General features: G+C 43.1%; 1 protein-coding gene and 1 long non-coding RNA gene across 3 annotated transcripts; both read left to right on the forward strand.

Annotated features, from left to right (window-relative positions):
• The first annotated feature begins 3,254 nt into the window (after nucleotides 1-3,254).
• On the forward strand, nucleotides 3,255-4,564 carry LOC112271886. The gene is made up of 2 exons (XR_002965406.1): nucleotides 3,255-4,049; nucleotides 4,137-4,564. It is a non-coding gene; the product is annotated as an uncharacterized LOC112271886 (long non-coding RNA).
• A 589-nt stretch (nucleotides 4,565-5,153) lies between these two features.
• On the forward strand, nucleotides 5,154-12,697 carry LOC100837188 (VIN3-like protein 2). Of its 2 annotated transcripts, none has more exons than XM_024461922.1 (6): nucleotides 5,154-5,459; nucleotides 6,000-6,063; nucleotides 6,189-6,253; nucleotides 9,777-10,278; nucleotides 10,951-11,276; nucleotides 11,425-12,697. In XM_024461922.1, exons 4-6 carry the CDS (start codon nucleotides 9,785-9,787, stop codon nucleotides 12,330-12,332), a joined length of 1,728 nt encoding a protein of 575 aa, XP_024317690.1. In that variant the 5' UTR covers nucleotides 5,154-5,459; nucleotides 6,000-6,063; nucleotides 6,189-6,253; nucleotides 9,777-9,784; the 3' UTR covers nucleotides 12,333-12,697. The 2 variants fall into 2 exon arrangements, with proteins under 2 accessions (XP_024317690.1, XP_003573553.1); XM_003573505.4 differs by having other exon boundaries at nucleotides 5,155-5,459; nucleotides 9,777-10,446.
• The last annotated feature ends 4,879 nt before the right edge of the window (nucleotides 12,698-17,576 follow it).

A 17,576-nucleotide genomic window follows, 5' to 3' on the forward strand; every position in this document is an offset into this window, starting at 1 on the left:
CTGTTCATCTGATCTTGACATAATGCCTTGTGATCAATGGTTTTGTCGAATCAATTATGTCGTTATGCTTAGCATGTTAGAAATGAGATGTTGTGCCAGCAACACACCAAGACACCAGAGGTTGGCAATGCAATATAAAAGCAGGCGAAAACAGTTATTATCTTTTTTTTAGAATGACCAGAAAGAATCATCTCTCAAGTAAATTAATAATCACCCGCAAATTGATTTCCCCTGGTTTTGATTATAAAAAGCCCACGAGATGAACAAATACAATTATACAACACACATTGACAGCCAGAAACAAATCTCCGAGTCGGAATTAAGCCGAGCTGATCAGCTTTGTTGTTCCTACAAAGCTAGCTCGTTGATTCTTCAAACCAATAGCTTCTACAAAGCTCTCTCTGTTATTCTGAGTAAAGCTCTGTTGTTTTTAATTTGGGGTAGATATAATCTAGAAAACATCAAAAAAACCTAGTATCAAACAAGGCCTTAAAATAATTTTCCATTTGATTCTAGATTACGAGCACAATGTTGACTCGTGCATCTCGCTTTCCATCGCACGCACGTAGTCTAGACGCCGTGTTGCACGCATCTTGTGGTCAGCCATGGCACTGACATGTGGGCGAGGAAACACCTGTGGTCAGTCCGTCAGTGAGATAAGGAGAGGGCGCGGCAGGTACGTCTCGTTTCCTCAGGGGCTGCTGGAATTTTCCTTGGCGTTGCAGCTGGCTGGCGTCTTGGTCTGTTGGTCAGGTGTCATTGATGCGTTGACTGATGCACGTGGGGTGAGATGAGGAGAGCTTCCTCGGCAGGCAAGCTTTCTTTCGTTCTTTCTTCCACTCTTATCTAAAACAATTTTGTACATACTGTTATTTTGTTTTGACCATGAGGATGAAAGCTCTGCCAATCATCTGCTGGGATAGAAAGTGGGTGGAAGCCCTTTTGTTTTGACCATGCATCTTCTTCTCCCATGTGTACATACTGTTATTTTTAGATTTGGTATCATGCAAGTAATGTAATGTACCGACCTAGTCTTGTTCCCAATTTTAAAAAATGACAGCACAGCACATGTGTTCTAATGCAATAAAAAATCCTGCAAGTTTGGCACGCATGGTAATTTCTGAAAATTTCGAAAGACTTGTTTGGCAAGAGAGCAAATTTTAGACATAATCTCCTTGATGAACCTTGCTTGGGAAGAATTGCACCACCTGCACTCGACCTCCTTAAGCCACCACAAGAAGAAACAACAATTATCTTCCTTTTCAAAAAAAAACAGCAACACGTGTTTACTCACTCACATGCCTCGTCATGTTTTGTGAATCGAGCCGATCCCGACACCTCATGGTTTTGAATTTTGCTAGTCAGGACGGTTTTGAATCGTGCAAAGTCGACTCAGGTCCTAACCGAGTGGCTATATAAAAAGAGGTGTATTGTCCAGAATCTCAACCTTCATGTCCTACCCATCACTCTTCCACTCTTACTGTCCTACTTATGCTTATCACTCCTAAGACCACATGCACGGTTGTTCAAGAGAGTTGACCTTTGCAACTGAGTCATTCGAGATTGTGCACCGGAGATGACCGATAAGGTTTTTGCGGACCGTCCTCACACCATTACTCGCTTTTGATCAACGATATCTTCATCACCATAGACGACAAACCAACAACGACGATTCCACCAACACCGCGGCTTCGCCCACTGCTTCTGCTAATGTCCCCCACTTGTTACTTGTCCTATTGTTAAGTTTGACTTCCTATTTTACCAAAACTTGGTAAAGTCAAATCCTTTGCATGTGTTGTCACAACTTATTGATTTCGTCCACCTGATGAACTGACATCATGCATCTTCCTTACAGAAGTTAATCACATGGATGCAATTAAGTGGGGGGGGGGGGGGGGTTGCTAGGGAGTGTGCGCGCACTTTTGGCATAAAAAGTTGCCCCCGACCAGATAACAGTCCTCCTGTGGTCCCCGTGCATGTGACAGTGACATTTGCTTCTCTCCTCCTGTTGTGGTCCCCGCGCTCCCCACGTGACGCCAAAACAAACAGTTCAGATATCAAATGCTTCTTCCCCTCCTCTACACTGCCACACGTTTCTTCATCTAATCGAGAAAAAAAAAACCCACAAATTACATTCGACGCAAACAACTCTATCAGATCTCTCTCTTCTTCTGTTCTATGAGAGCATTACCGAAAGTTACTTTGTCAGGCTCTGGTCGATGTAACTTTTAACGTCACGATTACATCTAAAAAAAATCTAAAAAGTAACTTTAAGCATCAAAACTACATCTACTTGATTCATAAAAGTAACTTCATGCACTGAAATTACATCCAACAGAATAAGAAAGTAACTTTGATCCAAAATTTACATGAAGCAGAATCACAAAGTAACTCTGACACATAAGTTGCATCAATTTACATCAAGCACTGGACACAATTCAGATTAAGGGAGTATGGACACACACAGGCACATGAGCTAGGTTTGTACCTGGCGATTAGAACCAAAGGTGAGCGAGTATATATGCACCTCACCATGAAGCAGATCCATTTGCACATGGGAGGAGGGCATGGCGGCAAAGGTCGTGAGGAAAGCCGGGTCGCAGAGGACGGAGCTCCAGCGACGTGAGCTGGAACGAAGGCAGAAGAGCAGGAAGGACGCGTGCAAGCACCTGGACGAGGAGGTCGTCTGGCGCCGCCCAGACGCGGCCCCCATCCGGACGTCGGCGGCTGCCGAGGCGTGGCGTCCCCCCGCCTTGCTGTTGGGCATTGCGGCACGGGTCTTCTCTTCCAGCCATGAGCACGGCTGCGACGAGCTTGTGTGCGTGCTCGCCGACGCCGTTGTATGTTCCATCGCCGCTGATTAGGTTTGGGAGGCCGGGGGTGTGGGCGCACGAGGCCGGGTTGGGATTGGGGTTGGGGGCGCCCGGCGGAAGAGGGGGAGGCCGGGGCTAGGGGCGTGCCGGCGGTAGCGAGGGAGACTGATCGAGGCTGGGGACGCCCCGGCGGCGGCGGGGGCAGGAAGGAGGCTGTGCGAGGTGAGGGAGGGACACGTGCGAATCAGAGGAGACGAGGGGGAAGAGAGAGAGTGGGGGAACATGTGGATGTGTTTCGGTGGATAAGGTTCACAGGGCGAGAGAGGCGAGAAGTGAGCACCGAACGTGAATACATCTTGCGCGGTCACAAGTTAGATTCGGCGTTAAGTGGGACCCCACTTATATCCCATTTTGAGGTCATTACAAATTTGTCAGTTCAAAAACTTGTTTAAAATTTGATTTTAGAAGGTAGCCTACAAGCAGGACATATGCGAGATCACGCTTGCATCCCTAGGCAGCAACAATCCAACAAAAAGTAAATACAAGCAGGACATCTGCGAGTAGGAAACTTTTTAGAATGTACTCCCTCCGTTTCATAATTCTTATTGAAATATTACATATATCTAAACACTTTTTAGAAATAGATACATCCATTTTTAGTCAAATTTGAGACAAGAATTGTGAAACGGAGGGAGTATATATGGAACAGAATCTCAAGCAAATTAACTAGCAGTCGCAACTTAATCTGACGAAACACACCCTAGTTTTGACCATCTAAATACAACCAAACCAACCCACGAGATGAATACACGATCACACACATGGACAGAGACAAATCTGTCACATGAGGCCCGGGCGAGAATGGAAGGGGAAGTGCGGCGTCGTAAGGGCAGCCCGATCAAGGTTGCTGCTCCTCTTCTTCTTCTTCACCTCCTCCGTCGTTACACCTTGCTGCTGCTTCTTCTTCCTGCCATGGCCACCAGCACCATTCACAGACGGCGATGAGGAGGAGTTGCTCTTGGGGACTGACGGCACGCAACAACAGAACAACCCCATTTATATATATATCTATAGCCTTCTTCCTTTTCCCCTTCGTTTACAAGCTCTCTCTTTCCTTCTGCAGCTTTATAAACTCGATCTGCTGTTCTTTCTACTCTCTGTCTGTGTGTTGGTAAAGCGGAGAGGTTCCTGGGCACCCTTTTATACTGAACTCGATCTCCAAACTTCCACCTGAAGGTTGCTCCTATAGTTGCTCCTCTCCTGCTCCCGATTTTCTTTTTATTATCCAACACAATGTTGACTTGTGCACCTCGTATTCCTTAGGCACCGTGAGCACGCAACTTTGTAGTAGCTGAAAGGGCTGACATGTGGGCGAGAAGAACTTAGGGCCATCTTGTCAGTGAGAGAAGTGGATGGTGTGGCTGGTAACTATCGTTTGCTCTGGGCCTCTTGGATTTTTCTTAGGCCTTGGTCATGTAGTAAACCGAAGCACCTGGATGAGGTTAGGAGGCGAGCTTCCTTGGCAGGCAAGCCTCTCAGATAAAACAGACTTCTTTCTTTTATTTTTTCTATATTTTCCGGGAAAACGATTTTGTGCATGTGGATTGAAAATGAAAGCTCTGCCAATCATCGATCTCTTGGGATAGAAACTGGGTGGAAGCCCTTTTGTTTTGACCATGCATTTTGCTTCTCTCTTTTAAGAATTGTTTGCTTGGATCTAAGCTTAATGGACCAAACAATCTCACTCTACATTTCTTTTTCTTGAATTGATCACGCAAGTAATATAAGCGTACCGATCATGTCTTACTCTCGGTTACACATATGTAGATAACGCGCGTGTTTAGTGTAAAACAGGAAATCATACGAGTTTGGCCCATACGGTAATTTTCGGAACTCTGAGAGGCCGATTAAATCAAGTGATAAGAGTTCAAATTTCAGGTCCATCTTGCTAAGGTTAGAAGAGTTGCACCACCTGCACTCTATCCCCTTGGCACCACGCAATATGCTTGTGTCATGTTTCGTGAATCAAGTTGATATCATTAGCTTACGTGGTTTTGACTTTTGCTAGCCAGAACCGTATCACGTAAATCGACTTGCATTATGACCGAGTTGCTATACAAAGAGGCGCTCTACCGAGAAGAATCTTGACGCAAACCCATCTCCGGGCTTTGGTCAAAAAAAAAAACCATCTCCGGGCCTCCAGGCCTCCATAGCCCTCAAAGCTCGTCCACCGGGCCTCCTCCAGGCCCGCCACGATCCAGCCCACCCACACAAACACTCCTCTAGATCTATTTATCCTGTCCTGCCCTATCTCTGCATAGTTCCCCTTTCTCTTTTTTCCATGCCACTTCGGGACTCCCCAGTCCCCACCCCACTGGCCCTGGCCTGCACTGCACTCTCACGCGCTGACACCCCGCATCAGCTTTTGCATCTGACACCCCTCTCTCTCCAGCCCCCACACCACCAATGCATCAGCCGCAGCAGAGCAGAGGGCGCCGCTGAACCCATAGAGCTTCGCCCTCCCTCCCTACTGCGCCCCTCCCTCTCACAATTTATCCGCCCCCAATTTGCTTCCTTTCTTTCTCCCAGTCCCAGGTTTCTGCTCCCTGGGCGTCCGTTTCGTTTCTTGGGGAGTTGTTTCCAAAGGTAGGGTTCTCGCCCCTCGTCTTGTGTCCGTTCTCGATCCTTCGGTCCGGTTGTACAGGCAGCGCGTGGAAAAGCTGGTGAACGTCTGATATGTCTGGGCGTGTAGTGTAGTGTTCACATCTAGGGTTGTTCTTGGCTTTGGGGAGCAATGCTGTCCAACTTTTGCGATTCCTTTGGTTCTTGTGGATGAATCTCCAGGCAATGCTGCTCTTTTACGGCAATTTCGTGTTTTTATAGTCGTTGTTGGTCAAATTTGTTTGATTTATACGCCTTGATCTGTTTTTGGGGTTCATAGCATCCACAGGGGTCTGATATTGGAAGTAGACGCTGTTGGTGCTGCTGCGTATTGTCGGTGTTAATTTGTTTCGCCTCTATGTTTGTGTGCTCTTTTGGGGGCAACTGATGCTGGTTTGCCCTAATTTATCGTATAGTCAACGATACCGCCTTGAAGAGCCCTCCCCCCCCCCCCCCCCCCCCCCCCCCTTATCTGAATATTCCTGCATGGTCAGAGGGCATAATCTGTGCTTTTTGTTCCTGTAGAAACTTGGGGGCAACAATTGACTGGATTTCTTGAAGAAGAGCACCGTCGAATCTGTTTCACATGGTAGGGTCATGTCTATTTGGCTATGTTAATGATTTTTAATTGCCACTATCTGTGATAAAATGATAATACGAAATGTTTTGCATTTTGTCCCAACACTTATATGGATGAGTTTCCTGTTCATGTAGATGCCCAATTTCAGCAAACAGTGACACCATTGATTGGTTTGGCTTTGGTAGCCTCTGCTTTCCTGGTAAATTTCTTTCTCCCGATGGAAATGCTGTTAACTTCTCACCTATTGCTAGATCTTGTCATCTGTTTGTATTACTGACACTGCGTAACCATGCCTATTAGTTGAAGTGACTAGGTAAGGTATTACCAAGTTTGTCATACAACATAAATGTTCTCAATTCTGATAGTTTGGATTTCCTCGACATAAATGAGTTGATATAAACATGGAGCCTACTTTCTTAGGTATCGTTTGGTAATATTGTGTGGATATGTGCTATATTTCCGATGTGTCTCGTAGTTTTGGTTTATTCTACACATTCCTTTCAGTCCAGTAGATTTCCATGTTGTAGTGTTCAGATTGTAGAACTCCTTGGTGGTACGGAAATATAGAATTATAAATATCGTTAAATAGGAGAACTGGCACTAAAGGTGTTGACCACTGGGCCAGATTTGGATAGCTAAGCTCATATGTTAAAAGCATTTTCTTTCAGAAGATCGCTTGAATTATTCTACAATTAATCTCTGATCATTCCATCTTCTAGTGCTAGTAGCATGAGCAATTCAGTGTAATCTTCACCATCAAGATCTGACATGACAGCTAAGGTTGAAGTTCGCATGATGCTACACAGGGAGGTTTCTGAATTAGCTCTCCTACCATAATGGTAGCATGATAATTATTGGATAAGGATGCGTGCACTGATATGTATCTGTGCCTATCAGAATAGTTTCTTTTTTATAAAATTCCGATAGACCAATTGGATGACCAGTCTTGTTTTTACAACTACGGGAAAGAAAAACAATCAATCTGCATTCTCGCACACAAACAGCAAATTGAAGCCATCTGCCCACACCAGCGACAATCCAATGCTCAGTTTAGGACTAGATGGATGGAACAGGCTGGCACGTCCTCTTTTTGCATTTTTTTCCTTCAAATTTGTATGGATGTATCCTTATTCTTTGGATAACATCATATCTCTATCCATATGGTGTATAGAGGCAACCATGCCAAACTTGTCCAGAGCCGCTGAGAATTGCTCCCTCTGATCCGTATTAGTTGTCGAAATATTACATGTATATAGACGCTTTTTAGGCATAGATACATCCATATTTGGGCAAATTTGAGACAATTAATATGGATCGGAGGGAGTAGTATTTTATTGGTTGGGCATATGGAATCTTGTCATTGTAGAACGGTTATGGAAAGTTTCTCAACTGGAAGTGAGCGAAATTCAATTTTAGTTATAAGCATGTCTGCAGTATAAATTAAACTAAATTATGGAAGCACGGATTTGCAACAATCTCTTCAGTGGTAAGATTTGCAAAACTTGGTCAAAACGTGCAAATCAAATGTCTTACAATGTCATGATCGTCTCGCTTCTTCCTTGCACTCAAGTTGCATGTTCTGAACCACAAAAAAAGTTGCATGTTCTCATTGAATCGAAGATATTTCCGTCTGGAATTATTAGTATCAAGTATATGTACGTACTTTAGTACCTAGGTGCCGTGTACTGAGTACAGGTACGTTGTATCGTATGGTACTGTACCGGGAGTCAACGTACGGTACCTGTAATATATGGAAGTCAGTGCATGGCCAGATTGAACCTTTTCAAAGATCAGCGACATTCCTCTAAACATAGAGAAGGAAAACCAGAAAACATAATCAAAAAAATTTGGGCTGTTGCATATCTTGTCAAAAGATTACGTCATTATGGCGCTGAAGCAATAAGTGTTGCTTTCTATGTAGAACTTCTCATGTTCTCCAAGAAGTAGCTTTCAGCACTAGTGCATTGCTGAATCCACCCCATGGCATTCTAGGCGATGAAAATACCTAACCCCAAAAAGGTGACGAAGGTGATAAGAATCTCTAATTCGTTACCTTTCCCCTCTTTGTTTTTGTTTTGTTTCCATCTGTGTTCTGCCACGAACATTCGATATATGATGTTTGAGATCTTGGATATGTTGGAAAATTGGATCCTTGAAATCCAGAGATGTTGCAGCTTCGGTTTGGACTTGTAAGCTGTGGTGCCAATCATGCATTTTTATGAGAAATCCAACATCGGTTCAGCTAATTGAAGGTTTGGTGTATTTATGAGTCGACAATGATAGATTGGTGTCCAATTTAGGTAATTCTATCATGTTTCGGGTTGTGTGATAGGGGATTGGCTACAAGTGAATGGATGACCAATTATATCAGTGAAATGGCGTCTTACCTGCCATGTTCGTTTTAGAGTATTAAGTTTGCAATAATTGAGCTCATGGTGAATTTGTAGAAATGAGAAAATGGAGCTAGTGTCCCTTTCAGGAATTGTGGACTTGAAGATCAGCTGTCTAGACAATAATGATATGCTGCATATAGATATTAGGGAGTCTAAATTTGGCCAGATGTTTGGTTCCTTGTGCTAGCATGTAAGAGACATAATGTATAGAGTTTCATTATGTTCTCAAGATCCAAAGTTAGATGAACAGGAGCAGTGAGAATGCCAAGATTCATTGGATTTTGTTGATGTCCTTTCAGTTCTTTAGTTTTCTTTCCAAAATATGTCGAATCATTTTAGCTTCCCTCAAGGAAAGTTACACAAACCATAGACATTTTGGCACCCATGATATGCAGACATGCGTAAAGTCGGGTTCAATTTACTTTCAGACACTTACTGGACCTGTAGCTCAGTGTGAGCAAAGGAGCATGCATTATATCTTTTGGTTAATACTAACTCCTAGATATAGGGAAAAAGAGGCAAGTGCCAGTTTGTTTGTTTTTTCTCTGCCAGCTAGCTGTTTAAATTTATGAAAAAAAAGGTCCACCTTTTCACTTTTAACTATGCCGCATGAGTTCGATTTTCAACCTGGAACTACATATCTGTCTACTACACATCCTTCAACCAATAAAAAATCTAATCCACATTCTTCAACTAATGAAACTCCACATCCTTCAACTAATAAAACTTGATAAGATGCCCTCTCCACCCGTTTTATGTGTTTAAATATGCACAAACAAAGGGTGTCAATCTCTCTATGAAGCGTGTCAATACACAGACAGTTAGCATCATCTATATCTATACTACTACTAAAAGCTCGAGTTGTGGTGGATCCAGAAGATCTCTGCCATCGAACCGTGCTAATCCAATGCCCCAAGTTGCTTCAATGATGTATGTTGTGCAACACGTTTTAATTACCCACCAATGCGGCAATGCCACACTGACCCATTAATTACGGAAACTTAACAAATTACAAATCTATCTTTTAGTTTCATGTCAGCAACTAACAGAAAGCTTTCAATCAACTATGGAAACCCTCAATTAGTTACAAATCAATCCCATCAATTCAAAATCACTACAATTATTGGATAATTTTTCCCACCAATAGATTCTCATGTATTAGTTGACACGTGCTTTGCACGTACACAGTTACTAGTTTTACTACAATGTCTATGATTTTTATATTTAACTATGCGCTTCATTCTGTCGTTTTACAGCATATTTGTGTCTGTATTTTTTAGCTCAATTGAACCATTGCTAATTGCTGCAGTTCGTGGTTCTTTCATGCAGGATTTGTGATGGATTTACAAAAACGAAATGAGATGAGTCTGAATGAGAAGAGAGAATTAGTCTACGAAGTTTCGAGATTTCCGCAAGGTGCTGCTGAGATTCTTCAATGCTGGACCCGTAGGGATCTTCTCGAGCTTATCTGTGCTGAGCTGGGCAAGGAGAGGAAGTACACCAATGTTCCAAAATCTAAGATGATTGCCTATCTGTTAAAACTAGTTTCACGAAGGAAAGTTGAGCTGAAAAATGATAAGTCAGTTGCTTTATTATTGGGGCAGAATAACCACAATGAGATGCAAAAGAAAGCAAATGGGGAACAACCACATCATGTCACTAAAAGTGTGAACTCTGATTTGTCATTATGCAGAGAGGTCCGAGCTGGTAGTTCATTGATATGCAGAAATATTGCATGTCAAGCCACCTTAAATGAAGGAGATGCATACTGCAAGCGTTGCTCTTGCTGCATTTGCCATAAATATGATGAAAACAAGGATCCGAGCTTATGGTTAGTTTGTAGCTCTGATAATCCATATATTAGTGTTTCATGTGGATTGTCATGTCATTTAAGGTGTGCTTTAAAGAATAAAAAAGCTGGCATTCTCAAGAATGTGTGCAACAAGTTAGATGGCAGTTTCTACTGCATTTCCTGTGGGAAGATCAATTGGCTCATGAGGTAACCTCTCGATTGTTTCCGTTTGACTAGTAAGCACAACGTGCTACTGGTTCTTGATCAGTTGTAGTCAATTGTGATATCCCTACTTCTTTTTGTGCCAAGTAATTTTAAGGCCACATTTCACCTGGAAAATTTGAGACAGAATTGTCTATCTTTCTGTAAAGGAACCATTGATTGGAATATCCCCTACGTCTAGGCATCTCTCTGAAAGTTTCGTTCTTAAACAAAAATCTGTCAGTTAATCTTTTGGTGTTGAATTAAAAGAGTTATGGTAGTCTATTAGTACTTTCCTTTTACTAGTTATCGTCATGATGAGACAGTCTTTACGCTTTTCATCCGTCCGTTAACAAATTTCCATAAATAGAGGGAATGCCGGAAGGGGCATAAGTTCGATAATTCCACACTATCAATAGTAAATCCCTCTCAAGTTGCAAATATTGTTTCTTTTATATCTCTTCCCTGTCAAAATTCTAACTGTGGTTTTTCACGTATTACCTTTTCCAGGAACCTGAGGAAACAACTAGAAATTGCAAGGCAAGCTAGAAGAGTTGACGTGCTATGTGAGCGATTATCGTTGAGCCATAAAATGTTGAAAGGGTCTGAACACTACAAGGAACTTTCAAACATAATCAGCTCAGCTGTGAAAATACTTGCGAAAGAAGTTGGCAGCGCATTGGATCAAGTGTCTGCTATCATTGGGCGGACCCTGGCTAACCGCCTTACTTGTGCTGCTGATGTTCAGAAACTCTGTTTGTCTGCACTAGAAATAGTAGCCTCTACAGTGGCAAGCACCTCAGTGCTTGAGGCAAACAATAATCTGGAACCCCTAGGTAAGTTCGTATGGTATTTGACTTACTAGAACAGCAGTTGCACTCTGAGAACTCATCCTTCCAGAAACTAGTATCAGTTACATGTATCTGAAAAATGCAATGTTGTAGACTACAACTGTGTATTAATAGGTGGTACTTAATTTTGCAGGTTACCAACCCCAAATTCTTTTTGAGGAGATCACACCATTTTCTTTAGTTATTGTATTGAAATATCAGGATAATATCTATAAGGAGGACATTGACGGTTGCAGAGTTTGGCACCGAAATGCCAAGGTGCTCAACTATCCAGTGGAGCCCACATGCCACATACTGAGACCAAATACTAGGAACCTTGTTTCGGGTTTAAGCCCTTCAACGGAATATTTCTTTAAGGTTTTGCCTTTTGGAAGCACACTGCGGTTCGGTGAATGTGAGGCAAAATGCTCTACACGGAGCCTTGACCGTGGCAGCAGCCAGTGTTCAACTCAAAATTCTGAGAGCTTGTGCATCAAAGAGGATGTGTTGCGGTATCAGAAAAATGAGTTGAATTTGCAGAAACAAGAAAGGGTCATCCAATATGACTCGCCTAAGGCTTCTACAAACTCAAGTGAGAACAATGAGTCCCCTGACAGGTATTACAAGCGCACGAAGATTGCAAGGTTGGATGGCACAAGTGACAATGATGAAAGCCAGTTGCCACCGACATCGGAAGTTCTACCATTGGCTGGTTCAAACTCTTCTCCTTCAGAAGCTCCCAACAAACCCGACTGGCTTAGCAGCACCCCTGATTCGGCATGCAAAAACTATGTGGAGCAGCAATACGAGTACTGTGTGAAGGTGATCAAATGGCTGGAGCACGGAGGACACATGGACAAGGAGTTCCGAGTGAAGTTCCTCACTTGGTTCAGCCTGAAGTCATCGGCGAAGGACAGACGCGTTGTTAGTGCCTTCGTCCATGCTCTCATCAGCGACCCAGCTAACTTAGTCGCGCAACTGATGGACGCATTCATGGATGTCGTCTGTAGCAAGGAGAAGCCTGCTCAATCCAAATTTCCATGCTACAAACTTTGGCATTAAAGGTCTCCATTTCCGCTGCGATTCTCTTTATTTTGAGAGCAACTGTATGCTGATTGGACAACGAACCATTCTAGTTATTGCTCTTTGTTGATGATTGTTCTGTTGTTTCTGAATTGTGGTGGTTGGACCATTGGGCAATGTTAGGTGGATAAACTATGCTCCGAAGTTACTGGCAAGACATGAATATCAGTAGTTAGGTTGATTTTAGATGCTTCAATTTAGGTGATCTGGCCCAATTAATGTCCCATTCTATTTTATCATAAGTTCTGTCAGTTGTATGCATATCTGGAATGGTACTGTGAATCTTTTTTATACCGCGAATGGTAATGTGACTTTGCCACCTTGGTAGCATTAACTGTTGTGAATTTCGTGAAATCATATTCTGATTAACGCATGTTTTATTGATAATTTTCTTTTCGAGTGAAATGTTGATGTGGAGTACGAGCATGGACAGAATACATTTAGGTGAAATGCACAGCAACAAAATAGAGTAAAATGCACCGGAGGTCCTAATTCTTTCGCAAATGTCCCAAGTTAGTCCCAATTCTTTAAATCTGCACATTTTAGTCCTAATACTTTGATAAGTGGTTCATCCCAGGTCCCTTACTCGCTCTGGCACGTGCCGCCTGCCTACGTGGCTGTTCGGGCCCACCGGTCAGGTGCCACGCGGACTGCGCTTTTGCACATAACCCCCTCATTTCTCTTCTTCTCTCCCATGTGAGCCCAACCTCTTCTTCTTTGTTCCTCTTCTCTCTTCCTCTTCTCAGCGACACAGAGGCGACCCGACGTGCGACGGCGAAGAAACTGCCATTGCCGGCGGCGGACGACGCAGGCCACTCCGCCGAGATGGCCCCAGTCCGCCGGGAGCCAGGCGCCAGCCAAGCTATGTACGGTACGTAAAACCCTAGCCTGGCGGAAACCCTAACCTAACCTCCATTGCTGTTTTCGCGATGTATTAGTATGAATTAGTTGTAGCGGATGATAGGCAGAAGTAGTTTCGTATGAATTTGAGCACAAATTTTGTCATTTATCTGCTTAGGACCCAGTGATTCATTGTTCTCTGTAAGCATCAGTCATGGGGGATTCTTTTGTGGCTTCAGGGCAAACAGGTCTTATGTAGATGGTAGTGTTGCTTGGTTTGATGGATGAGAGGTTGAAACTTGGTCACCTCTTTGGATTAAGGACTTCCTAAAACAGTTGGGCTACATTCACAACAAGTGTAAGGTGTACTGGCTTCTTCCTGGGAAGAACATGGGTGATGTATTACGCATTGTTGACCGTGATGCAGACACTTTAGCAATGGCTTCGGTTGTTCCAAAGTTTATGGTTTTCTCACTCTATGTTGACCATAAAGATGAGCTTTATAGCAACCTCTGTTTGGATGATGTTTGCATTGTTGGCTCACCACCACTGCCTCCTGTCTTGAACCCAAGGAAACCAAGCATGAACAATGCACAGACTAGCCAAGCAGCTAAAGAGAAAGAGAGATTGCCTGACCACAATGTTATGCACAGGAGTAGAAGGAATGTTGAACCAGCAGATGGAGATGTAGATGCTGATGGAAGTAGTTCAGATGACATTGGTTCAGAGTGGGTAGACTCTGACAATGAGATAGGAAATGATGATGATGATCTATTTGATGACTGGGTTGATGATGTGCATGATAAGAGTGCTGACAAAAAGAAGAAGGCTAAAGAAGAGTGTGACAGTGACTATGATTCTGAGGAAATGGACTTGCCAGAAGATGATGAATCCGAAAATGAAAAAGTTATAGTAGTGGATGCAGCAGGAAACAGACATAAAAAGAAGACGGAAGTTAAGCTGACAAAATTCAAGCTTGAACATATGAAAGTTGTCAATTTCCATTTAGGCATGGTGTTTCCAACTGTTGGGCATCTAAGGCAGGCAATACAAGAGTACATCATTCAGAACAAAATCCCTATCAAGTATGCAAAGAATGACAAGCAAAGGATTAGGGCACATTGTGATGAAGATTGCAGCTGGTTCTTGTTTGCTGCCCCTGACAGTAGGACTCAAAGCTGGGTTGTGAAGAACTTTGTTGGCCAGCACACATGCTCAAGGGAGTGGGAATTGAGGCAATTCACTGCAAAGTACTTAGCTGCCAGGTATACTGAGTTCTTTAGGGCATATGATAAGATGTCTCTTAAGAATTCTGCAAGAATAGTTCAGCTAGAATACAACATGACACCATCCAGAAGCAAACTGCAAAGAGCTAGAAGGTTAGCAATGAAGAAGATCCATGGAAATGAGTTCAAGCATTAGAACATGTTGTGGGACTATTCAGCTGAGGTAAGAAGATCAAATCCTGAATCAACCATGTTCCTTAGTCTATTAGATGGCAAGTTCAGTACCATGTACATGTCATTAGATGCTTGCAAGAGAGGGTTCTTGGCTGGCTGCAGGCCCATCATTTGCATTGATGGATGCCACCTGAAGACAAAGTTGAAGGGATATGCCCTAGAGGCAATAATATTGTATCATTATATTCCCAAGTTTGTTTATTTCTATGCTATAATTGCAATGGTTCTTGAATGTGAGATTCGGAGGAAAACTCATTTGCATATGTGGAAACATAAACCCTAATTTAAAGGTCTCTAGTCATGCCTCTTTGACTAGCTTGTATATAATTGATGATTCTATTTTCCTGATCATGAGCATATGATGCTGGTTATATATGAGAGCACATTGTTGGTTGAACAATGGTGTTGGATTGACCCAACTAATAATATACCGAGAGATCACATTGATTACTTGTTATCGGTATTATTGTTATTGTTGTAATTATCATTATCCTTAGACCATGAGAATATCGTATGATATTTATATCCGAAGGATACTTTGGTGTTACCTATTGTTTCCCGTAATAGGGTTATCATGACGGATACTTTGGTGTTACCTATTGTTTCCCGTAATAGGGTTATCATGACGGTGATTTCCGGGTACTCCAGAAAGTATGAATTAACTCGATAGTTGAAGATTGGGATTTGCTCCTCTATCGGTGGAGAAATACACTTAGGGCCCACTCGGTACGACGATATCTATCACCGTCTGGCCAGACACAAGAATGATATGATCATGGAGATATCGGAGTACGGAACGAGTTAAAAGTACAAAACCGGTAACGGGGATAACTAGGTACAAGTGGAACAAGGGTTGGTTCACGGGCGTGCCGGAAGTCTCACCCCGGATTTTGTAAACGTATCGCGAAGCAAAAGAAAATGGTTTTTAGTAACAAATGGTTCGCTCGAAAGTCTTCGTGGATGTGTAGTAATTATTGAGAGTGTCCAGGCTCTTTAAATAATTATTTACCGGGTCACAGCTGCACATTTCCGAACCTACGCGGTCACACGCTTAACAACGAATGGTTATTTCAAGGTCTAGAGTTTGGAATTTGGTCGAGAGTTGAATAACGAAGTTGTTCAGAATGACGAGACATATTTTCTGGAGGTTTTAAATGTGATTTAGGAGTTCAGAAATGTTCGGAGTAATCACGAGTGCTTCCGGAAGGTTTTAGAAGCCTCTAGAAGGATCCGATGGAAATTCCGGAAAGTCAAATGGCAAAAGGTCAAAAGTCAAAGGTAGGTCAAACCCTGGTCAAAGGTTGACCATGGGGGCCGGCCATCTTGGTTTGGAGAAGGGGATATAAGACTCCTATTAGGAGTCCATATCTATTCCTATTAGAGGTAGGAGTCCTACTCCTTTTGGAGGAGGACTCCTTTCCCCCTTTGGCCGGCCACCCTCCTATATAAGGAGGGGAGGGGCGGCCGGCTATAGGGCACTCTCGCTAGTTGTCCTTTGCCCGTCAAGTCCGAGCTCTCTCCTCTAAAGTTTAGACGTCTAATTAGTAGATCATCTACTTTCCGATCTAGTTTCTTCCGGCGGTTCTTCGTACTGGACGTCGAAGTGCTGCTGAACTATTCCTTCGAGACGTGTGGATACGTGTGGAGAGATCATCCACTTCAATCTTGCGAGCGGATCGCTGTTCGGCTACTTCAAGCTTTCAGGCGCAGCAGATCGTGCGAGGAATACTCTCGCGGCTGGGAGGTATAACCTAACTACGTGAATCTGCTACAGGCTTCAACGACAATCTACTTCCGCTACGGTTGTTGGTACGTGATCAATCTATCGCATCCGCATAGTGATCTTGGTTGGTTCGTTCGTAGGAAAATTTTAAATTTCTGCCTACGTTCCCCTTCAAAAGTTTGGTGGGCAGCTCTTGACAACAGTGGGCCTGGATCCAAATGACTGTATTTTCCCTGTGGCCATGGCTGTTGTTCAGGTGGAAGATACTCCAACCTGGAAATGGTTTCTAAGGACATGGATTGAGGATCTTGGCATAGAGAACACTAGCCAATGGATTATCATGAGTGATAGGCAAAAGGGGTTGATCAATGCTGTGAATGCTCTCTTCCAGATTCACATCATAGGTTTTGTGTGAGGACTCTCCACCAGAACTTTGCCAAAAAATGGAAAGGTGATGTGTTCAAGAACAAACTTTGGGCCATTGCAAGGTCATACACTCATGCTGACTGGATGAGGAATATGGAGGAGATGAAGCTGCTAGATGAAGCTGCACATGACTATTTGGAGGCAATTGAACCTAGTGCATGGTGCAGAGCATTTTAGTGAATTCCCCAAGTCTAACATGCTGCTGAATAACAATTGTGAAGTGTTCAACAAGTAGGTCTTAATTAATTTCTCTTTTACATGCCCATTTAATTTAGTTATCATTACCTGCACCATATGCCCATTTAATTTACTTATCATTACTTGCACCTAGGTACATACTTGATGCTAGAGAACTTCCAATACTTAGCATGCTAGAGAAGATAAAAAACAAGCTCATGACAAGGTTTTACTCTAAGAACAAAGAGTGTGAGGAGTGGGCTGGCAACATATGCCCAAATATTAGAAAGAAGTTAGATAAGCAGGCTGATATGGCAAATAACTGTTTCTTCTTACTTGCTGGCAAAGGAGTGTTTCAAGTTACTGGCTTGATTGGGCAATATACAGTGGACATTATGAAGGAGGAGTGCACATGTAGGAGTTGGCAGCTGGCAGGGATACCTTGTAGGCATGGCATTTCTTGTCTAAGGCATGAAAGGATCAAGCCTGAAACAAGGGTATCACTATGCTACCGGCTAGATGCTTTTAAGCAGGCATATGGTGAGGTCATAATGCCATGCAGAGATCTCACAGAATGGAAAAGTTTGAATGGGGTTG

Source organism: Brachypodium distachyon, chromosome 3 (assembly GCF_000005505.3).
Source record: "Brachypodium distachyon strain Bd21 chromosome 3, Brachypodium_distachyon_v3.0, whole genome shotgun sequence".
Taxonomy (NCBI): Eukaryota; Viridiplantae; Streptophyta; class Magnoliopsida; order Poales; family Poaceae; genus Brachypodium; species Brachypodium distachyon.

Bases quoted from the DNA above. Each gene is read 5' to 3' on its own strand.
- LOC100837188 (XM_003573505.4), top strand. From the start codon at position 9,785: ATGGATTTACAAAAACGAAATGAGATGAGTCTGAATGAGAAGAGAGAA. The intron at 10,447-10,950 runs GTAACCTCTCGA...TACCTTTTCCAG, and splicing joins AAGATCAATTGGCTCATGAG to GAACCTGAGGAAACAACTAG. The intron at 11,277-11,424 runs GTAAGTTCGTAT...TTAATTTTGCAG, and splicing joins CAATAATCTGGAACCCCTAG to GTTACCAACCCCAAATTCTT.